This window comes from Scardinius erythrophthalmus, assembly GCF_964197995.2.
Source record: "Scardinius erythrophthalmus genome assembly, chromosome: 20".
NCBI lineage: Eukaryota > Metazoa > Chordata > Actinopteri > Cypriniformes > Leuciscidae > Scardinius > Scardinius erythrophthalmus.
In genome coordinates, this window is record NC_138240.1 from 37268685 (window position 1) to 37289404 (window position 20720).

The window sequence follows — 20720 nt, forward strand, 5'->3', positions numbered from 1 at the left end:
ACATATTTCGTTGCCTAAAATATACAGAGATAACCGGAGTAGCAGAGCGAGCTGAGTGACGCGCGCTGCGTCAGAAGGGGGGCGGGGTTAGGATTTCCCAAGATTTCCCAAGATGGCGCCGCTCATACCCCCCATAAACGGCTTCAAACCCGTTCTTCAGAAAGTCTATGGGTGACGTCACAGACGCTTTGTCCATATTTTTACAGTCTATGGTATGAACGCATGTTTCTGCCATGAAATAAAAATAAATAAGGCTATTGCGACTTTTTATCTCACATCTAGGCCTATCTCTATCTCTCTCTCTCTATTTTGTCTTGCTTTTCTAAAAAAAAAAAAACATTACAAAACTACAATTTAAAATTATTTATTTAACACTGATATTTTTTTTATTATATTTTGGCATACATTATAGCCTACCAACAAAGCACTATATAACTTAAAATAGGCCTAAATAATTTATTTTTATTTTTATTTTTTTATTTTTCAAGGAGAAATACAGAAAGCAGGCCTTAAATAACTTCCTAAATCAAAGACACTTGAAAGTTGGTATTGAAAATTACCTATTATTTGTCATTTAAGTGAAATTACTGAATTTAAATATACAAGCTTGATAAAAATGATAATTTTAGAAGAAAATTTCAGATGGCACTTAGAGGCTTTTGCATATTTTATATTTATATATATATATATATAAAACAGTTATCAATACAGAGTGTATTCTCTCAGGCCTGGAAACAAGTTTCACAAGTGTTCCCAATATATGTTTCCTCCTCTTAACAGTAACTATATACAACAGAACATGGGGAGCTATTACTTACAGCAAATTCCAAAAGTTGCCATATTCCAAAAGTTAAAAAAAAGAAAAGAAAAGAAAAATAGCCTTTCAAAAGAGGTCTGGGTGTACTGGTTTAATGTAATCAATCCATTTACTCCATATTTGGAGGAAGTCTTCCCTTAATGCTCTTAAGGAGAAAGATAATTTTTCCATCACATAATATTATATATATTATGTGCTATATCAATCCACTCCTTCACCGTGGGTGACTCTGGTTTTAACCATTTTCTGGTAATGACTTTTTTACTAGCTGCTAGGATAATTAACAATAACTTCTTATCATTTCTGTTCCACCTCTCTGCTGGGATATCTCTATAAGTCAATCTCTACCCCAAAGACAGCCTTCAGAGCTCCTTTAATCTCTTGCCAGTACTGATTCAATTTCTGACACCCCCAAAACATGTGATAATGGTTCGCTTCCATTTCCCCACATGATCTCCAGCGCTAGTGCCCTTCCCTTGATGGTTTCTGTGATGGTGTAGTAAAAAACCTGATAACGTTTTTCCAACAGAATTCTCTCCATGTGGCTGAGCTTGTGGATTGCCACTGTGCTCTACAAATTCTCCCCCAGTCTTCATTTGAAATATTTAAGTCTCCTTCCCTTATCCACTTGTCCCTTATATACAGAGTATTTTCGGGTAGACTTTGGACAAAACCCTTATACAACTTTGAAATGATCTTATTACATGGCTGAGCCTTGGATACGGCTAGGAAAACCTTTATTATTCCTGACTCAGCCCTTGCCAGTACTCCTGGTTTCATTTTACTCTCTAAATAATCCCTAACTTGTAGATATCTATAAAAGTCACTTTGGTTAAGCCCAAATTTCTCCTTTAGCGAATCAAAGCTTTGGATTTTACCCTTATCGAAAAGAGTGTAATAATTTGAGATTCCTATTCCTATTAGATCTATTCTGTTTGGGATGAAATCAGTATCAAAGGCACACCATCTTAATACTCTCGATGCGTCATCCAAACCCCCTGTTTCCATTGTCCGATGCCAAATTTTAAATGATACATTGATCAATGGGTTTGTTTCCTTGTTCATTCTAGTTCTTAGCTTGTTGTCTGTGATGAGGGCAGACACCGGGGACTCTTCCGTCATCCCTCGCTCTATTTTAATCCATTTTGCTAATATACTGAACTACTCCAACACACTAATGGCCTTAATTGGGCCGCATAATAATAGTATTGTAGGCATGGACCGTTTTCTTTGCTTAACTGTAGCGTTTTAAATCTTATTCTGGGTTTCTTACCCTGCCATAAAAACCTAGATATTCATTTATTCCATTCAAGAAATTGTTGGTTCGGAATTTCCACCGGAAGAGACTGATAGAGATGCAGTAGTTTTGGTAGAATAATCATTCGCACTGAGTCAACTCTAGAAATTAGGCTGAATATGGGGATAAGGTTCCAACGTATTAGGTCAGATTTTATTTTCTTGGCCTAAATAAATTGTTAAACTAAAAATATTTGTATTTGTTCATCTTTGAGCCCCCTTTCTTCAATAGCTTATATATTCATGAAAAAAGAAAAGAGCGCTATCTTTGTCGTATCGTCCTTCTAATGTTTAAGGGTGTTCTCGGTGAGCGGCGTTGATCTCTGTGAAGCATCAGTCTCAGCGTTACACATGTGATGCGCTGATCAGACGAGTGTAAAGTGGCGCTCAAGGGTAAAATAACTTCATTGCATCTGTGTGTGAATCTGCGTTTTTGAAGATGTTAGTTGAGTGCATGTTTCATGACTCGCTTAAAGACGGTCCAGGGCTCCTGTTCTCAGCTGGTCGCACCTTTTTTCTCCCCACTACACGGGATAAGAGATCTCAGTAACACTAGCAGGAGTGGGAGAGTAACTCGATTTACACACCGCCGTCACGCCTGTCCTCGTGTGTGTGTTACTGATATCACGTGCGCAAACACACATAACCTATATTTATATATATAAAACAGTTATGTCCGGTCAAATGGTGTATTAATGAACTTCAGACTGGATTGTGTTGGTAATAGGCACAGCTAACGCTAACGGATGTTTCGTGCCTCTAACGAGTGCTGTCGATCTTCTCTCTGATCTGAATGGTGTGTGTGAAACACTTGAGTTTGTCCCAGTTCGTCTAGAACGCAACTGAACGCTTTTCCAAGCGTCTCCATACTTGAAAAACCGCGGAAAAATACTTTGTAAACAGGAAATGACAAATTATTTACGTACATATTTACAGCGGGTCTATTCGCACGGGATTAGCATTACCTGAGGCCATTATTCCGGACCTTTTTACTGAAGATAAATTACCCGGCATGATCAATGAGATGCACATTCAGACGGGACTAAAGTCACGGAGAAGCTCTGGTGATTATTACTGTACCCCAGCTCTCCGTGTCACACTCGTCCCGTCCGGATCGGCTTTAATCTGCGTACTCTAGTTCTGCACTGATGTAAAGACTCAGGTGTGTGTGAGTGTGTGTGCTGGCTCGTCCTCTCCACCACACTCTCAGAGTCGCTGGGGCAGGACCTTTTTTAAAACACACACTTTTGTTTCTACCGATATGTTCCCTTCAGACAGAAGAGTGTGTGTTTAGAGAAGCCTCCGCCACACTGACCGCTTGTGAACCTGTTATTCTGAGTGCAGCGTTCTCGCCCTCCACACTCTGTTTTTGAGGGCCGTTTCACACCTGCCTTGTTTGGTCCGGATTTTCAGACTTTTCAGTTTGATCTGAATCAAAATGACAGGTGTGAACCCTCCCCTGGACCACGATCCGGACCAAACAGACGAAATCTGGTCAGACGACAAGAGGTAGTCTCGGTCCGGATCAAACTGAACAAAGGTTTGGTTCGTTTCTAATGTGAACGCATTTTCTGTATGATTCGGACTTTCAGACCATTTACAGGAAGTCCCGGTGGTTCCCGCGTAGCCTAAACAACTGAAGACACACACACACACACACACACACACACACACACACACTTGTCCTGGGTCCTGCCGGCAACGATAACATGTTCGCACAACGAGGACGTTGGTTTGGTGAATGTGCGCTAGCCTCGAGTACAGCTGGAGCTGCAGGGTGTAATGCCGTGATAATAACAGTATAGTGGCAATGATATGCGTCTGTTCATTCATTCTTGTCAAAGTTTCCCGCCGAACTGACAACACGCTGACGTCAGACGCACGTCCGTCTACAAACCAGTCAAGATGCAGCTAATATAGATGATGACGACAGGACGCGAGTACGTCATGTAAAGTTCTTTAGTGCGCTCGCATCATTGCAATGTGAAATCAAACCAAAACTAACCGAATGCATAGACCTTGTGTAGCCCCGCCCCTTCTGTAGCCCCACCCCGTCTGTAGCCCCACCCCTTATGTAGCCCCGCCCCTTCTCAGCGCCGCACTCGTTGTGTTTTGACTTCCGGTCTGTATTTTCACAGCGATCTTGCGTGTTTATGAATGAACGGCTCGTTTTAAAATCTTCCCGGTCTACTGACATTTGCTAAATCATCTGCTTTAAGCATTACAGTCCTCATGATAACTTTCGTTAACTTTACATTAAGTAAATCCACTTCAAAAGCTAATTACTCCTGGACAGCAGCGCCATAGAAATATACAGAGCGACCGCAAAAACGGAAGTTCAAAGACAATATTCTGAAGATGGCGGCGCGCTCGTGTCTCTGGCGCATGAGGGCTATACAGTGTATCAAACCATGAACTTTGGTTCGGACCTTGGTGTGGACTTTCAGGTGTGAAAATGCGCTTAATGTAATCTGCATTTTTAGACGACTTAATTCCTAAATTTCCTGAATTCCTAATTTGCGCGCTTCATCATCAGTGCGCTGTGTGTGTGTGTACGTGACTGATAATAGGGACTTTAAGCAACAGCTGCTGATACAACGATTCTTGGCGTTGTACAGTAACCCGCGCCGTAACAGGAGAACCGCTGATCTGCCGTACTCGATGACGCGTGACGTGACCGTCCTGGCCTGTGCTTGAGCGTCACACGCGCGAGTGCGTTCACACCGGACACGAGTGCACAGCGTCACAGCAGCGGCTCCAGACTACACGAGTCAGCATTTCTTTCAACATTTGCTTTTATAAGTCGGTCATTTATAAACCTGACAGTCTTGAAAGATTGTTTTAACACAAACACAACCAAGAGAAGCGCTCCGATCATGTTGTGTCGGTCACACTTTGATGTGTTTTCGAGCTCAGGCATTGAAGTGGCACTGGAATCTGTGTTTGATCCGGTCACTGGGTTTCTTTACCCAGCCCTACAGCGCTTATGATGATGGACGAGGTTTATCGGTGTCTTCTGGTCATATATTCACTACATTTCCTGTTTGGCTCCTTTGAAAACTCTGTTTACATGATATTTTGAGAGTTTTATCAGTTGCAGTTTGTTCTGTTCGGTGCGGTCGGACGACACTAATGTGTGGAAGAGCTGGCCATGCTTCTCACACACGTGTGTGTGTGTGTGTTTCATGAGGAATGGATGTGTTTTGGCACTTCTCTCGGGTTGATGTAATCCCTCCTCAGTGCTGTTTATCCTGGATGAGTGTTGATTCATCTCCTCTCTCTCCTCCACATGTGTCTGATGAAAGCCAGCGCTCCCGGGACAGATCCTCTACTCTAACAAACCAAAGTACGACTTGTGTCATTCTAGCGCAAATATACGTGACATGTCATCATGCCTTTTACCTTTCAAATCGATTCGTAAATCACACTGAACGATTCTGTTCTTGAGTCAACGACTCACTGATTCACTGATCCGTCAGAGCGAGTCTATAACGATTCACTTCATTCATAGGGTCAGTTACTAATGCCACAGTTAGGATGTTTTTTTGCAAATTAAAATCTTGTTTAGGTCATGACTGTCAGTGGTTAGTGAGCTAATCTGCTGTAAAAGATTTAGCAGTAGGAAATATTTTGAGCTATAGGAATTTGCAAAATAAATAAACCTTTACATTTTAATACTTTAGTACATTAAAGTCCCCCTGTAGTGAATAATTGTATCCCTTAAAACTCATCTTTCATCACCAAAATGACATATTTAAACTTTTTTTTTAATAAAAAAACATTTCTTCATGCCTTAAAATATCTTGACTGTAACTCGACACCCTTGCCTCATTTAGTATGCGCAGTTCTATGAATATGCAAATGAGCCCCGCCTCCACTCCCTCACTCAGCTCAGAGATCCACTGGTTGACGATCACACGTTGATCTGATTGGTTACAAGGTAGTTTGTGACACCAGCGATTTCAAAGCGTGTTTTTGAGACTGTCTTTGGTTCACTGCAGTTTTAAGGAGGAAATACTCAGCAATGGTGTCGACTTATGAACTTACACATGGTTTGCCTTAAAGCAGATTAAAAACACCACATAGACACATAAACAACATTAAAAGCTGGATTTTCACCACAGGGGGACTTTAAAAGTCAAGTACCTTTGTGCTTTTACTCAAAGGAAATGTTCTGAATACTTTTACTGGAGTGATATTTTATTAGGGTATCTGTACTTTTACTCAAGTCCGTGATTTGTGTAATTGTGCTAATCACTGCGGTCCTGTGGAGTCACTCTCAAAGTCCATTTCTTATCAGGCAATCTGTTGGGGACCCTTGCTAACTAGGCCCCCAGTAGGAAGTGCATGTGCTTTCACATTAGCCATATGAGCTGTTGGTGCCGATCAGAGAGTTTGCTTTGGAGATTTCCTCAAGTCCACTTGGTCTGGGGTTCGTGTCGCTGTCGGTATGAATGAACACGATCCGTCCTGAACGGAAGTGAATGCCGTTTGTATCTGTGCATGTTCCCTGTCACTCTTATCATAGCGTAACGCATTCCTCATAGCTGCGAGTCTCTTCATAAGTTGCCTTTAGAGAGCAGCTTGTGTTCTTCCTATCGCTTGCAACACACTTGTGATGGACAAACGCGAGCTGGCATAAACAGCTGCTAAACAGTTGCCACGAGTGCTCACAGTTCTTTTATTATTATGTACTATTATGTTTAACAGGGACAATAGACAGTCTATGACAGATCCAGGATTGGCTACTAAATCAATAAGAAAAGAACACAGGAACATATGGCATCATTAATCATTAATCGTTAAATAACATACAAAAACACCTAACATGTAAGCATACACTACAGTTAATGATGCAATTGCACAAAAGAAAGTTACAGAAATAATAATCAAAGTCATAATAATAGTAATGATAATATAGGCATAGTACATAAACTAATATAACAGATTAGTAAGTTGCAGATTGTTTGGCTCCTCTAAAGCCGTATCTTCATGTCTGATTTAAACTGTGCCAAAGTGGAGCGTTATCTAGTGTTGGTTGGCAATGTGTAAACATTTGTTTTTGGTAACACTTTACTATGAAGTAAATTAGTTAATGTATTACAGTTTTTCTCAATTGCTAAAACACACTTTCTGAAACCTTACTCCATTTTCTGGAAACATTAAACACAAAACTTCATCTTCAAGCACTGTTCACAAAACCTCTGACTCCTCTTGCAGAATGAAACTTTCGCCTCAAAACAATTTTACTTTACAGCTGTTCATTGTTAGTTTATGTTAGTTCACAGTGCATTAACAAGATTTTATTAAAGTATGAGTAAATGTTGAAATTAACATTAACAAGGATTAATAAATGCTGTATAAGTGCAGGTCATTATTACTTCATGCTAACTAATATACTTAACTAATGTTAACTAAAGAACCTTATTGTAAAGTGTTACCAAGTTTTTAATGCACATTTACCAGATAATGTTGCCCGCCTGCTTTATTTCCACCCGTCCTCTAGTTTTACTTGTGCGTAAATCATAGTATTATCGGGGTTTGTACGTCAGACACAAACTAAAAGGCAGAGGTCCGAGGACCGAACCCTGAGGGACCCCGTCTGGACTCGTGAGGAGGATATAAATAGCATAGGGCACAATAAATGGTTTTCTGTATTAAGAAAATTAACATGTTGCTCAGTTGCTACTTTTTCTGCTATCTTGGACATTTGGACTTGGCCTGGACTTTTAAGTTGAATGAGCTGGTCTCAACTAGTCATGGATAATATGAGTTTTGTGCTCAGACTTGCACTCGAGTGCGACGACACTGCAGATGTGTTGTAATGTAGTGTTGTGCTGTGACCTTTATTCGACTACAGGCTCATGAATTGAGGAAGTTGTCTGATGGGAAAAGAGCAGTTCCTCTTTTTAAAGCCTATTTGTGTTTTCGCTTATTCAGAGACAGCTGAGACATTAATGACCTCAGGACATCAGATTCTGAGCATTTCCTCAAGATATGCTCTTTATATGCTGTTTAATGGTGGATAGGGGTGTACAAATGCACTGGTGCATTGCGATGCATTGATTGCATAATATTATTTCATTGCATTGATTACAGAATTCAGTAATTGTCGGTTGCGATGACTAGGAAATTCTCTCTTAAATGAAAAAAGTTTGGATTTCTGCATTATCATAATTAATTGCACACATCCATTTGAGCAAAGCCTTGTTGTTTTTTCTTGGGATTTATTATACAGATATTCGGAGAATATATATATAAAAAAATGTCAGCACGCCTTGACATATCATAATTTAACAAACATTTAATTAATTCATTCATTCTCTTTCTTTTTCTCTAAAAAAAAAGATATAAAAATTTACAAAAACAATATAATAAAACAATTTGAATTAAACTTTTAATCCACCATAATTTGTTAAAAATAAGTAAGATTCAAGCATAGATTTAAAGACAGGCAAAGAAGGTGCTGTTCAAACAAAAACATATGTGTTTGTTTTTTGTTGTTGTTGCATTTGTGATCATTTTAGTTGCAGTCAACAGCCCTGTATTCCCAATGCCTGTGGTTGATTGTTGTGGTTTTATAGTAAATTTTAAACTTTAGATTTAGATGCATTCGTAATAATGAGCATGCATTGGTTAACAGCTGAATTTTTTATTTTTTATTTAAAAGGTCTTAAAAGGATCCTAATTTCTTTAAAGGAGTCTTAAACATGTATTAAAAAGGTCTTTAAAGGGTCTTAATTTCTTTAAAATAGTCTTAAAAATGTCTTAAAAATGTCTTAAAAGGATCTTAAAAGGATCTTAAAAGGATGTCTTAAAAGGATCTTAATTTCTTTAAGGGGTCTTAATTTCTTAAAAAGTTCTTAAAAGTTCTTAAAAGGGTCTTCATTTCTTTAAAGGGCTCTTAAAAATGTCTTAAAAGGGTCTTCATTTCTTTAAAATGGTCTTAAAAGGGTCTTAATTTCTTTAAAGGAGTCTTAAAAATGTCTTTAAAAGGTCTTAAAAGGATCTTAATTTCTTTAAGGGGTCTTAATTTCTTAAAAAGGTCTTAAAAGGATCTTAATTTCTTTTAAGGGCTCTTAAAAAGGTCTTCAAATGGTCTTCATTTCTTTAAAATGGTCTTAAAAGGGTCTTAATTTCTTTAAAATGGTCTTAAAAGGGTCTTAATTTCTTTAAAGGAGTCTTAAAAAATTATTTAAAAGGTCTTCAAAGGATCTTAATTTCTTAAAAGGGTCTTCATTTTTTTTAAATGGCCTTAAAAGGGTCTTCATTTCTTTAAAGGGCTCTTAAAAATGTCTTAAAAGGGTCTTCATTTCTTTAAAATGGTCTTAAAAGGGTCTTAATTTCTTTAAAGGAGTCTTAAAAATGTCTTTAAAAGGTCTTAAAAGGATCTTAATTTCTTTAAGGGGTCTTAATTTCTTAAAAAGGTCTTAAAAGGATCTTAATTTCTTTTAAGGGCTCTTAAAAAGGTCTTCAAATGGTCTTCATTTCTTTAAAATGGTCTTAAAAGGGTCTTAATTTCTTTAAAATGGTCTTAAAAGGGTCTTAATTTCTTTAAAGGAGTCTTAAAAAATTATTTAAAAGGTCTTCAAAGGATCTTAATTTCTTAAAAGGGTCTTCATTTTTTTTAAATGGCCTTAAAAGGGTCTTCATTTCTTTAAAGGGCTCTTAAAAGGGTCTTCATTTCTTGAAAATGGTCTTAAAAGGGTCTTCATTTCTTAAAAAATTAGTCTTAAAAAATATTTAAAAGGATCTTAATTTCTTTAAAGGGGTCTTAATTTCTTAAAAAGGTCTTAAAAGGGTCTTAATTTCTTTAAAGGAGTCTTAAAAAAATTCTTTAAAAGGTCTTCAAAGGATCTTAATTTCTTTTAAAATGGTCTTAAAATGTCTTAAAAAGGCCTTAAAAGCAGCAGTAAGTTCAGTGCTCTCCAGAGCAGTTCTGGTCATTGACCTGCACCTGTGAAGGCCAGCGGGGTTCATTGAGCTGTCTGTGTGTAAAGCTCAGTGAGAATGCCTCTTCATACACACTGTGGAGCTCGTCCATCTGTTCAGAAGCTCGTATCCCGGCAGTCTGAGACTCTGGTCTGTCCAACAGGTCGAGTGCCTTGAGCAACACCGCATGGGCAGAACATCTGCTGCCCTTCTCCTCGTCTGTTGTAGTTATGGGACGAGTTTGAAGAGTGTGTTTGGTGTAACAGCTGGCATATGTTCGCTTATTTAATTAAAGGTGCATGTTTGACTTAACAGCTTGTACATGTCTGCTTTCCCTGTGTTTCACGTACCGATGCATAATCATTCTGACTGCGTTCACAAGCTTGCATTCAGGTTGCATTGGATTTACTTTGATATTTTAGAAACAAAGACAATTTTGCCAGGATAAGAAAGAATATTCTCTGGGAACTTTGAGGCATGTGGGAATAGGCTATATGCGATTTAACAAACTTTTGGGTCATTCCGTGTCAAATCAACCAAATTTAAGAAATTTCCCGGCTCAAATTGGAGATTTTGTCAAACATAAATAGTGATGAAAGACAATTTTCACCATAGATTTGGAGCCACATTACAAGGGTGTAAAAATGACTTTAGAAAGACGGCAGCATCATTATTTTATTTTTACACAGAGACTGGTGGGTCTATTTGTGAAATCCGTTGACTTAAGCAATATTTGTTGTGTTATAAGCCAACAGTGACAGTTCAGAAATGGGGAAAAGCTTAATTTTTAAACTTTTCTTTTGATATCTTCATTTTAAAGGCTCTATAGCCTATGGTTAAATCCCAGAGATATAGGGATTTCAATGAGGCTCCATCAGTAAATTGGTAAATTGTACACATTTTCAGTGGTCAAAACCCAAATGTGGGTCACTTTGCATACAGTTTATACTTTTTTCATTTAAAGAGGAATATCTAAAGAACAAATAAAGTTGAAACTAGAAATATATCGTGCACTGAACAAAACATTGCAGTGTCAAAAATATCATAAAAGATATTTATCATAAAAGTGCATCTATCCATCATAAAAAGCTGATAGAGGCTGATAAAAGGCTGATAATGCTGGCTGCAGACGCCTGCATCTATCCATCATAAAAGTTTTTAGTTTTTGGTGAACTATCCATCTAAGTGTTGCCTTTAGAATTTGAATATAATTAGAATTTTGCTAATATTTAAGAAAGAAATTTGAATTGAGCTTGTCAGCCGTATTGAGGTGTGTGTTCTCTGTGTTTCCAGTCAGCCCTGACCTGTCTCCAGAGACTGCCCTCCTCGGCTCCCTCGCGATCCCGGTTCCTCGCCCCCCGGCAGCGAGCGCTAGCGTCCCGCGAGCGCAGCGGAAGCCCAGCGAGGCCGGGCCGGCGCGCGGCAGCATGGAGGTGGGCATGCGTGTGGTGCGCGGCCTGGACTGGAAGTGGAGCTCGCAGGACGAGGGAGAAGGGCACATCGGCACGGTGGTGGAGATCGGCCGGCAGGGCAGCACAACCACACCGGACAAGACCGTGGTGGTGCAGTGGGACAGCGGGACCCGGACCAACTACCGCACCGGGTACCAGGGCGCTTACGACCTGCTTCTGTACGACAACGCACAGATAGGTACGACCAAAAACATCTCTTCCACTTAAAGGTGCAGTCTGTAAGAGTGACAGCCAGTGGCTGAAGTAGGTACTGCAGTCCAAATTACACATATGGGAGATGGTTGTTCAGTGCTGGGCGTAGTGTTGTCAACAGTTCTGACTTCGGTACCAAGTCGTTACTGACATTTAAAAAATCTGAGGCTTTGAGCGGAATCGTAAACGCCTCTGATTGGCCGAAGTGTTCACGCGTTCATCGGGTTTATCTGTGATTGGCTACAATGATCAGCGCACGGGAGCGTTTGAAAGTGTTTTTAAAAACGGGAGCGTTTGAAAGCACAAGCCGGACCGATCTGCTGATAGACGCCTGCTTTCAAACGCTCGCACGTGTGTTGTAACACGAGAATGAACCTCATTGGCTCTTGCTGAAACGCCTCCATTGTAGTCTTGAGGAAACAAACACGTCACAATATTCCTCATTATAATAATTCATGCGCAGAATAAAGGGGCGGGGCCTGGTTGAGTTAGTCAGTAGTGTGTTAAACTGGTGGTTATGGTAAGGGGCGGGACATTTCCCAAACACACTCGAAGCGCTCGACCAATCACAACACACTGCTCCAGCCGACCAATCAGAGCACAGTGCGCTTTTCAGAAGTAGGGGCTTCATAGAGCTGGTAAGTCCCGCCCCTTCCGCTAATCCCACTGGACCTCTAGGTTGAAAAGTCGTCAATGCAAGTGAATGGGAGAAAATAATTATTCTCTGGTCCCGTTTGAATTGTGCCATGAATGTGAACATATGTTGTCTGTGAATTTTTTATATAACTTTTCGTGTAAAGAATGCTGGAATTTAGCGGGTAGAAGTTTGATACGGATAGACTTTGTGTGAGAGCACTTTGTGGACTACAACTCTCGACGCGTTTGAAACGTCAACACCACTAGCACACGGACACTAGCTCACGGATCCCGCTAAACATGGCTGTGTCTTTGGTGCACTTCACCGCCTTCTTTCAGGGAGAGGACAAAATCGTTGAGGTTGGCGAAAACCACGGGTAAGTCAACTTTATGTGGTGACGTCACATAGGCGACATGTAGTCTTTCTCGTTATGTCTTTTCCACAACTGCTAGCCGAGGAATCATACCATATACTGTCAAACTCGTAACATGAAAAGTTATAAAAAAATTCACAGACGACATATGTTCACATTCATGGCACAATTCAAACGGGACCAGAAAATAATTATTTTCTCCCATTCACTTGCATTGACGATTTTTCAACCTAGAGGTCCAGCGGGGTTTTACGGATGGGCAGGACTTACCAGCTCTATAGAGACAGGAAGTAAACAGAGCGTTACTGACAGACTGGGAAGAGAGGAGCCGCAACAGTGGAGAATATGAGGAGAATAATCAACATTCAAGCAGGAAAACCTGTTCTAGAGCCTGAAACAACATCAAGACTGTGTGAAAGGGCAGAATAGGGCCTCTTTAAAGTGAGTGTTTGCTCACAGATGTGCAGGACCTGTCCTCTGTAAGGTTTGTTCAGTGCTACTGTCATTGTGCTTTACCAGAGTAAATCAGGTGTTGAAGCAGCACACGAGCAGTCGTTTACTCCCTCAGCTGGTGGCGGTGTGTATTGTGTGCGTGGATCTCTCACACACACTCTCACACACACACACACACACACACACACACACACACACACACACACACACACACACACACACACACACACACACACACACACACACACACACACACACACGCAGTGGCTGCAGGCTTAAACTGGCTTAAATAGTTACACTGCAATCCTGTTCATCCCTGAAGAGATTATATTTCTCTCAGATAAGTGAGATCAATATCTGTCTGTCTGACACATTGCATTGGAGTCCTAGATATAAGATTGTGCTTTTCTTACTTAATATTTTTGTCTTGTTTCCAGTCCAAATATCTTAAAATTCTTAAATCAAGATGCATTTACTAAATTAGTAAAATGTCATAAGATATTCTGTCTTGTTTCCTGGAAAAAAAGAAAAGAAAATATTTTTTTATTATAATAAAAAAAGCTAAATTATCTGCCAATGGTGTAAGAAAAAAATACTAATTCAAACGGAAAACAAGATTATTTTTCTTACTCCATTGGCAGATAATTTAGCTTGTTTTAAGCAAAAACTCACTTAATTTTGATTTATTTCCAGAAAACAAGACATAACATATGCCATTTTACTACTTTAGTAAATGCATCTTGATTTGATCTAATCTTCTAATTTTTAGGTATTTTGCCTGGAAACAAGATAAAAATACTAAGTAAGAGAAGCAATGTTTGCAGTGCAGATCTATATATAAGATGTGTTCCTCTGTGTGTGTTTACCAGGAAACACTTAATGATGAACTGAAATGCTTTTGGCGCATCATTAAAATCACTGTCGTCTGCCTCCAATGACCTGTTTCTGATTAATGGAGGGAAAGCCTCATGAAAACACACATGCTAACCAACGTTAGGAGTTAGCGACTCACTGACCGGCTTCTGCACTGAGAACAGGATCATTATTATAACGCTAAACTGCTGATGTTGAGGAACGGATGAGTCCAGTGGGAAACTTCCTGTCATTTATACAACCCGTTCCTGGACTAGACTTGCTGATCTCCTTTTTTCCTTTCTTCCTCTCAGGTGTCCGACACTCAAATATTATTTGTGACAGTTGTAAGAAGCACGGCATTATGGGAATGCGCTGGAAGTGTAAGGTGTGTTTCGATTACGACCTGTGCACTCAGTGTTACATGAACAACAAGCACGACCTGACGCACGCCTTCGAGCGCTACGAGACGGCGCATTCACAACCGTGAGTTCCTCACACACACACACACACACACACACACACACACACACACACACGACCTGACGCACGCCTTCGAGCGCTACGAGACGGCGCATTCACAACCGTGAGTTCCTCACACACACACACACACACACACACACACACGACCTGACGCACGCCTTCGAGCGCTACGAGACAGCGCATTCACAACCGTGAGTTCCTCACACACACACACACACACACACACACACACACACACACGACCTGACGCACGCCTTCGAGCGCTACGAGACGGCGCATTCACAACCGTGAGTTCCTCACACACACACACACACACACACACACACACACGACCTGACGCACGCCTTCGAGCGCTACGAGACAGCGCATTCACAACCGTGAGTTCCTCACACACACACACACACACACACACACACACACACACACGACCTGACGCACGCCTTCGAGCGCTACGAGACAGCGCATTCACAACCGTGAGTTCCTCACACACACACACACACACACACACACACACACACACACACACGACCTGACGCACGCCTTCGAGCGCTACGAGACGGCGCATTCACAACCGTGAGTTCCTCACACACACACACACACACACACACACACACACACACACACACACACACACACACACACACACACACACGACCTGACGCACGCCTTCGAGCGCTACGAGACGGCGCATTCACAACCGTGAGTTCCTCACACACACACACACACACACACACACACACACACGACCTGACGCACGCCTTCGAGCGCTACGAGACAGCGCATTCACAACCGTGAGTTCCTCAAACACACACACACACACACACACACACACACACACGACCTGACGCACGCCTTCGAGCGCTACGAGACGGCGCATTCACAACCGTGAGTTCCTCACACACACACACACACACACACACACACACACACGACCTGACGCACGCCTTCGAGCGCTACGAGACGGCGCATTCACAACCGTGAGTTCCTCACACACACACAAACACACACACACTCACACACACACCCTGACGCACGCCTTCGAGCGCTACGAGACAGCGCATTCACAACCGTGAGTTCCTCACACACACACACACACACACACACGACCTGACGCACGCCTTCGAGCGCTACGAGACGGCGCATTCACAACCGTGAGTTCCTCACACACACACACACACACACACACACACACACACACACACACACGACCTGACGCACGCCTTCGAGCGCTACGAGACGGCGCATTCACAACCGTGAGTTCCTCACACACACACAAACACACACACACTCACACACACACCCTGACGCACGCCTTCGAGCGCTACGAGACAGCGCATTCACAACCGTGAGTTCCTCACACACACACACACACACACACACACGACCTGACGCACGCCTTCGAGCGCTACGAGACAGCGCATTCACAACCGTGAGTTCCTCACACACACACACACACACACACACACACACACACACACACACACACACACACACACACGACCTGACGCACGCCTTCGAGCGCTACGAGACGGCGCATTCACAACCGTGAGTTCCTCACACACACACACACACACACACACACACACACGACCTGACGCACGCCTTCGAGCGCTACGAGACAGCGCATTCACAACCGTGAGTTCCTCACACACACACACACACACACACACACACACACACACACACGACCTGACGCACGCCTTCGAGCGCTACGAGACGGCGCATTCACAACCGTGAGTTCCTCACACACACACACACACACACACACACACACACACACGACCTGACGCACGCCTTCGAGCGCTACGAGACAGCGCATTCACAACCGTGAGTTCCTCACACACACACAAACACACACACACTCACACACACACCCTGACGCACGCCTTCGAGCGCTACGAGACAGCGCATTCACAACCGTGAGTTCCTCACACACACACACACACACACGACCTGACGCACGCCTTCGAGCGCTACGAGACGGCGCATTCACAACCGTGAGTTCCTCACACACACACAAACACACACACACACACACGACCTGACGCACGCCTTCGAGCGCTACGAGACAGCGCATTCACAACCGTGAGTTCCTCACACACACACACACACACACACACACACGACCTGACGCACGCCTTCGAGCGCTACGAGACGGCGCATTCACAACCGTGAGTTCCTCTCACACACACACACACACACACACACACACACACACACACACGACCTGACGCACGCCTTCGAGCGCTACGAGACGGCGCATTCACAACCGTGAGTTCCTCACACACACACACACACACACACACACACACACACACACGACCTGACGCACGCCTTCGAGCGCTACGAGACGGCGCATTCACAACCGTGAGTTCCTCACACACACACACACACACACACACACACACACACACACACACACGACCTGACGCACGCCTTTGAGCGCTACGAGACGGCGCATTCACAACCGTGAGTTCCTCACACACACACACACACACACACACACACACACGACCTGACGCACGCCTTTGAGCGCTACGAGACGGCGCATTCACAACCGTGAGTTCCTCACACACACACACACACACACACACACACACACACACACACACACACACGACCTGACGCACGCCTTCGAGCGCTACGAGACAGCGCATTCACAACCGTGAGTTCCTCACACACACACACACACACACACACACACACACGACCTGACGCACGCCTTCGAGCGCTACGAGACGGCGCATTCACAACCGTGAGTTCCTCACACACACACACACACACACACACACACACACACGACCTGACGCACGCCTTCGAGCGCTACGAGACGGCGCATTCACAACCGTGAGTTCCTCACACACACACACACACACACACACACACACACGACCTGACGCACGCCTTCGAGCGCTACGAGACGGCGCATTCACAACCGTGAGTTCCTCACACACACACACACACACACACACACACACACACACACGACCTGACGCACGCCTTCGAGCGCTACGAGACAGCGCATTCACAACCGTGTGTTCCTCACACACACACACACACACACACACACACACACACACACACACACACGACCTGACGCACGCCTTCGAGCGCTACGAGACGGCGCATTCACAACCGTGAGTTCCTCACACACACACACACACACACACACACACACACACACACACGACCTGACGCACGCCTTCGAGCGCTACGAGACGGCGCATTCACAACCGTGAGTTCCTCACACACACACACACACACACACACACACACACACACACACGACCTGACGCACGCCTTTGAGCGCTACGAGACGGCGCATTCACAACCGTGAGTTCCTCACACACACACACACACACACACACACACACACACACGACCTGACGCACGCCTTCGAGCGCTACGAGACGGCGCATTCACAACCGTGAGTTCCTCACACACACACACACACACACACACACACACACACACACACGACCTGACGCACGCCTTCGAGCGCTACGAGACGGCGCATTCACAACCGTGAGTTCCTCACACACACACACACACACACACACACACACACACACACACGACCTGACGCACGCCTTCGAGCGCTACGAGACGGCGCATTCACAACCGTGAGTTCCTCACACACACACACACACACACACACACACACACACACACGACCTGACGCACGCCTTCGAGCGCTACGAGACGGCGCATTCACAACCGTGAGTTCCTCACACACACACACACACACACACACACACACACGACCTGACGCACGCCTTCGAGCGCTACGAGACAGCGCATTCACAACCGTGAGTTCCTCACACACACACACACACACACACACACACACACACACACACGACCTGACGCACGCCTTCGAGCGCTACGAGACGGCGCATTCACAACCGTGAGTTCCTCACACACACACACACACACGACCTGACGCACGCCTTCGAGCGCTACGAGACAGCGCATTCACAACCGTGAGTTCCTCACACACACACACACACACACACACACACACACACACACACACACACGACCTGACGCACGCCTTCGAGCGCTACGAGACGGCGCATTCACAACCGTGAGTTCCTCACACACACACACACACACACACACACACACACACACACACACACACACACACACACACACACGACCTGACGCACGCCTTCGAGCGCTACGAGACGGCGCATTCACAACCGTGAGTTCCTCACACACACACAAACACACACACACCCTGACGCACGCCTTCGAGCGCTACGAGACAGCGCATTCACAACCGTGAGTTCCTCACACACACACACACACACACACACACGACCTGACGCACGCCTTCGAGCGCTACGAGACAGCGCATTCACAACCGTGAGTTCCTCACACACACACACACACACACACACACACACACGACCTGACGCACGCCTTCGAGCGCTACGAGACGGCGCATTCACAACCGTGAGTTCCTCACACACACACACACACACACACACACACACACACACGACCTGACGCACGCCTTCGAGCGCTACGAGACGGCGCATTCACAACCGTGAGTTCCTCAAACACACACACACACACACACACACACACACGACCTGACGCACGCCTTCGAGCGCTACGAGACGGCGCATTCACAACCGTGAGTTCCTCAAACACACACACACACACACACACTCACACACACACCCTGACGCACGCCTTCGAGCGCTACGAGACAGCGCATTCACAACCGTGAGTTCCTCACACACACACACACACACACACACACACACACACACACACGACCTGACGCACGCCTTCGAGCGCTACGAGACGGCGCATTCACAACCGTGAGTTCCTCACACACACACACACACACACACACACACACACACACACACGACCTGACGCACGCCTTCGAGCGCTACGAGACAGCGCATTCACAACCGTGAGTTCCTCACACACACACAAACACACACACACTCACACACACACCCTGACGCACGCCTTCGAGCGCTACGAGACAGCGCATTCACAACCGTGAGTTCCTCACACACACACACACACACACACACACGACCTGACGCACGCCTTCGAGCGCTACGAGACGGCGCATTCACAACCGTGAGTTCCTCACACACACACAAACACACACACACTCACACACACCCTGACGCACGCCTTCGAGCGCTACGAGACAGCGCATTCACAACCGTGAGTTCCTCACACACACACACACACACACACACACACGACCTGACGCACGCCTTCGAGCGCTACGAGACGGCGCATTCACAACCGTGAGTTCCTCTCACACACACACACACACACACACACACACACACACACACACGACCTGACGCACGCCTTCGAGCGCTACGAGACGGCGCATTCACAACCGTGAGTTCCTCACACACACACACACACACACACACACACACACAGGTGCTTAAAGGTGGTATCAGTGATTTCAGGCCCAAAAATATTTTTATTTTTTTCCAAACGATCCGCTAGCTGCCCGCCCCATAAGCAGAAAACCTCACAACACCCCCTCCCCCTGTCGGTGATTGGTTGGAACACTATTTGTTTTGGTTTTGATTGTTTGGCTAAACCAATTGTTTTTGTGTGCAGATCTCAGAGCCTAGGCTGCCTACAGAGATGCGGTTTTATGACGGCCTGCTTATGGGGCGGGCAGCTAGCGGATCGTTAGGAAAGATTAGATGAATGTGATAAAAATATTTTTGGGCCTGAAATCACTGATACCACCTTTAAAGGCATTTCACACACAGGCTGCAAACGAGAGAAATAAGTTCCTCTTGCAGCATCTCTTCTCTTCTCTGATGATGTGGGCGGGACTATAACCTGTCACCTGTCTATCGGCCAGTTGCAAACCACAATCATCCAATCAATTCCCCACAGACACAATTAAGCCCCGCCCACATTTGTTCTTGTTCCTGAAGCGTTTCACTCGATTATACGACACAATAGAGGAGAAAAGACCAGCTCAAAACTCTAGACACTCAGAACTCTACACACAAATAAATAAAAACACACACAATGGGCAAAACCCCTCAATTCTCCTGAAAAATGAAACTTTACATTCAAAACAATGTTATTTCTTGTCAAAATGGTATTTTGTTTTCAAATGACACACACAAACAACCATATGAATAGATATTTGTAAGAACCAGTTGAACACTGATGTGCTCAGAGTAAAACACTTCTTCT

General features: G+C 44.2%; 1 protein-coding gene across 3 annotated transcripts in view; it reads left to right on the forward strand.

Annotated features, from left to right (window-relative positions):
- mib2 (MIB E3 ubiquitin protein ligase 2) overlaps nt 1-20720 on the forward strand; it is a 100302-nt gene that overhangs the window by 25693 nt on the left and 53889 nt on the right. For 2 of the 3 annotated variants that reach the window (XM_081348144.1, XM_081348143.1), the window contains 2 exons: nt 11339-11695; nt 14339-14510. In XM_081348144.1, coding sequence (XP_081204270.1) covers nt 11473-11695; nt 14339-14510 — 395 coding nt within the window. In that variant the 5' untranslated portion in view covers nt 11339-11472. Of the gene's footprint in view, nt 1-6492; nt 6546-11338; nt 11696-14338; nt 14511-20720 lie in introns of those variants that run through there. The other variant, XM_081348145.1, reaches the window with a different exon arrangement.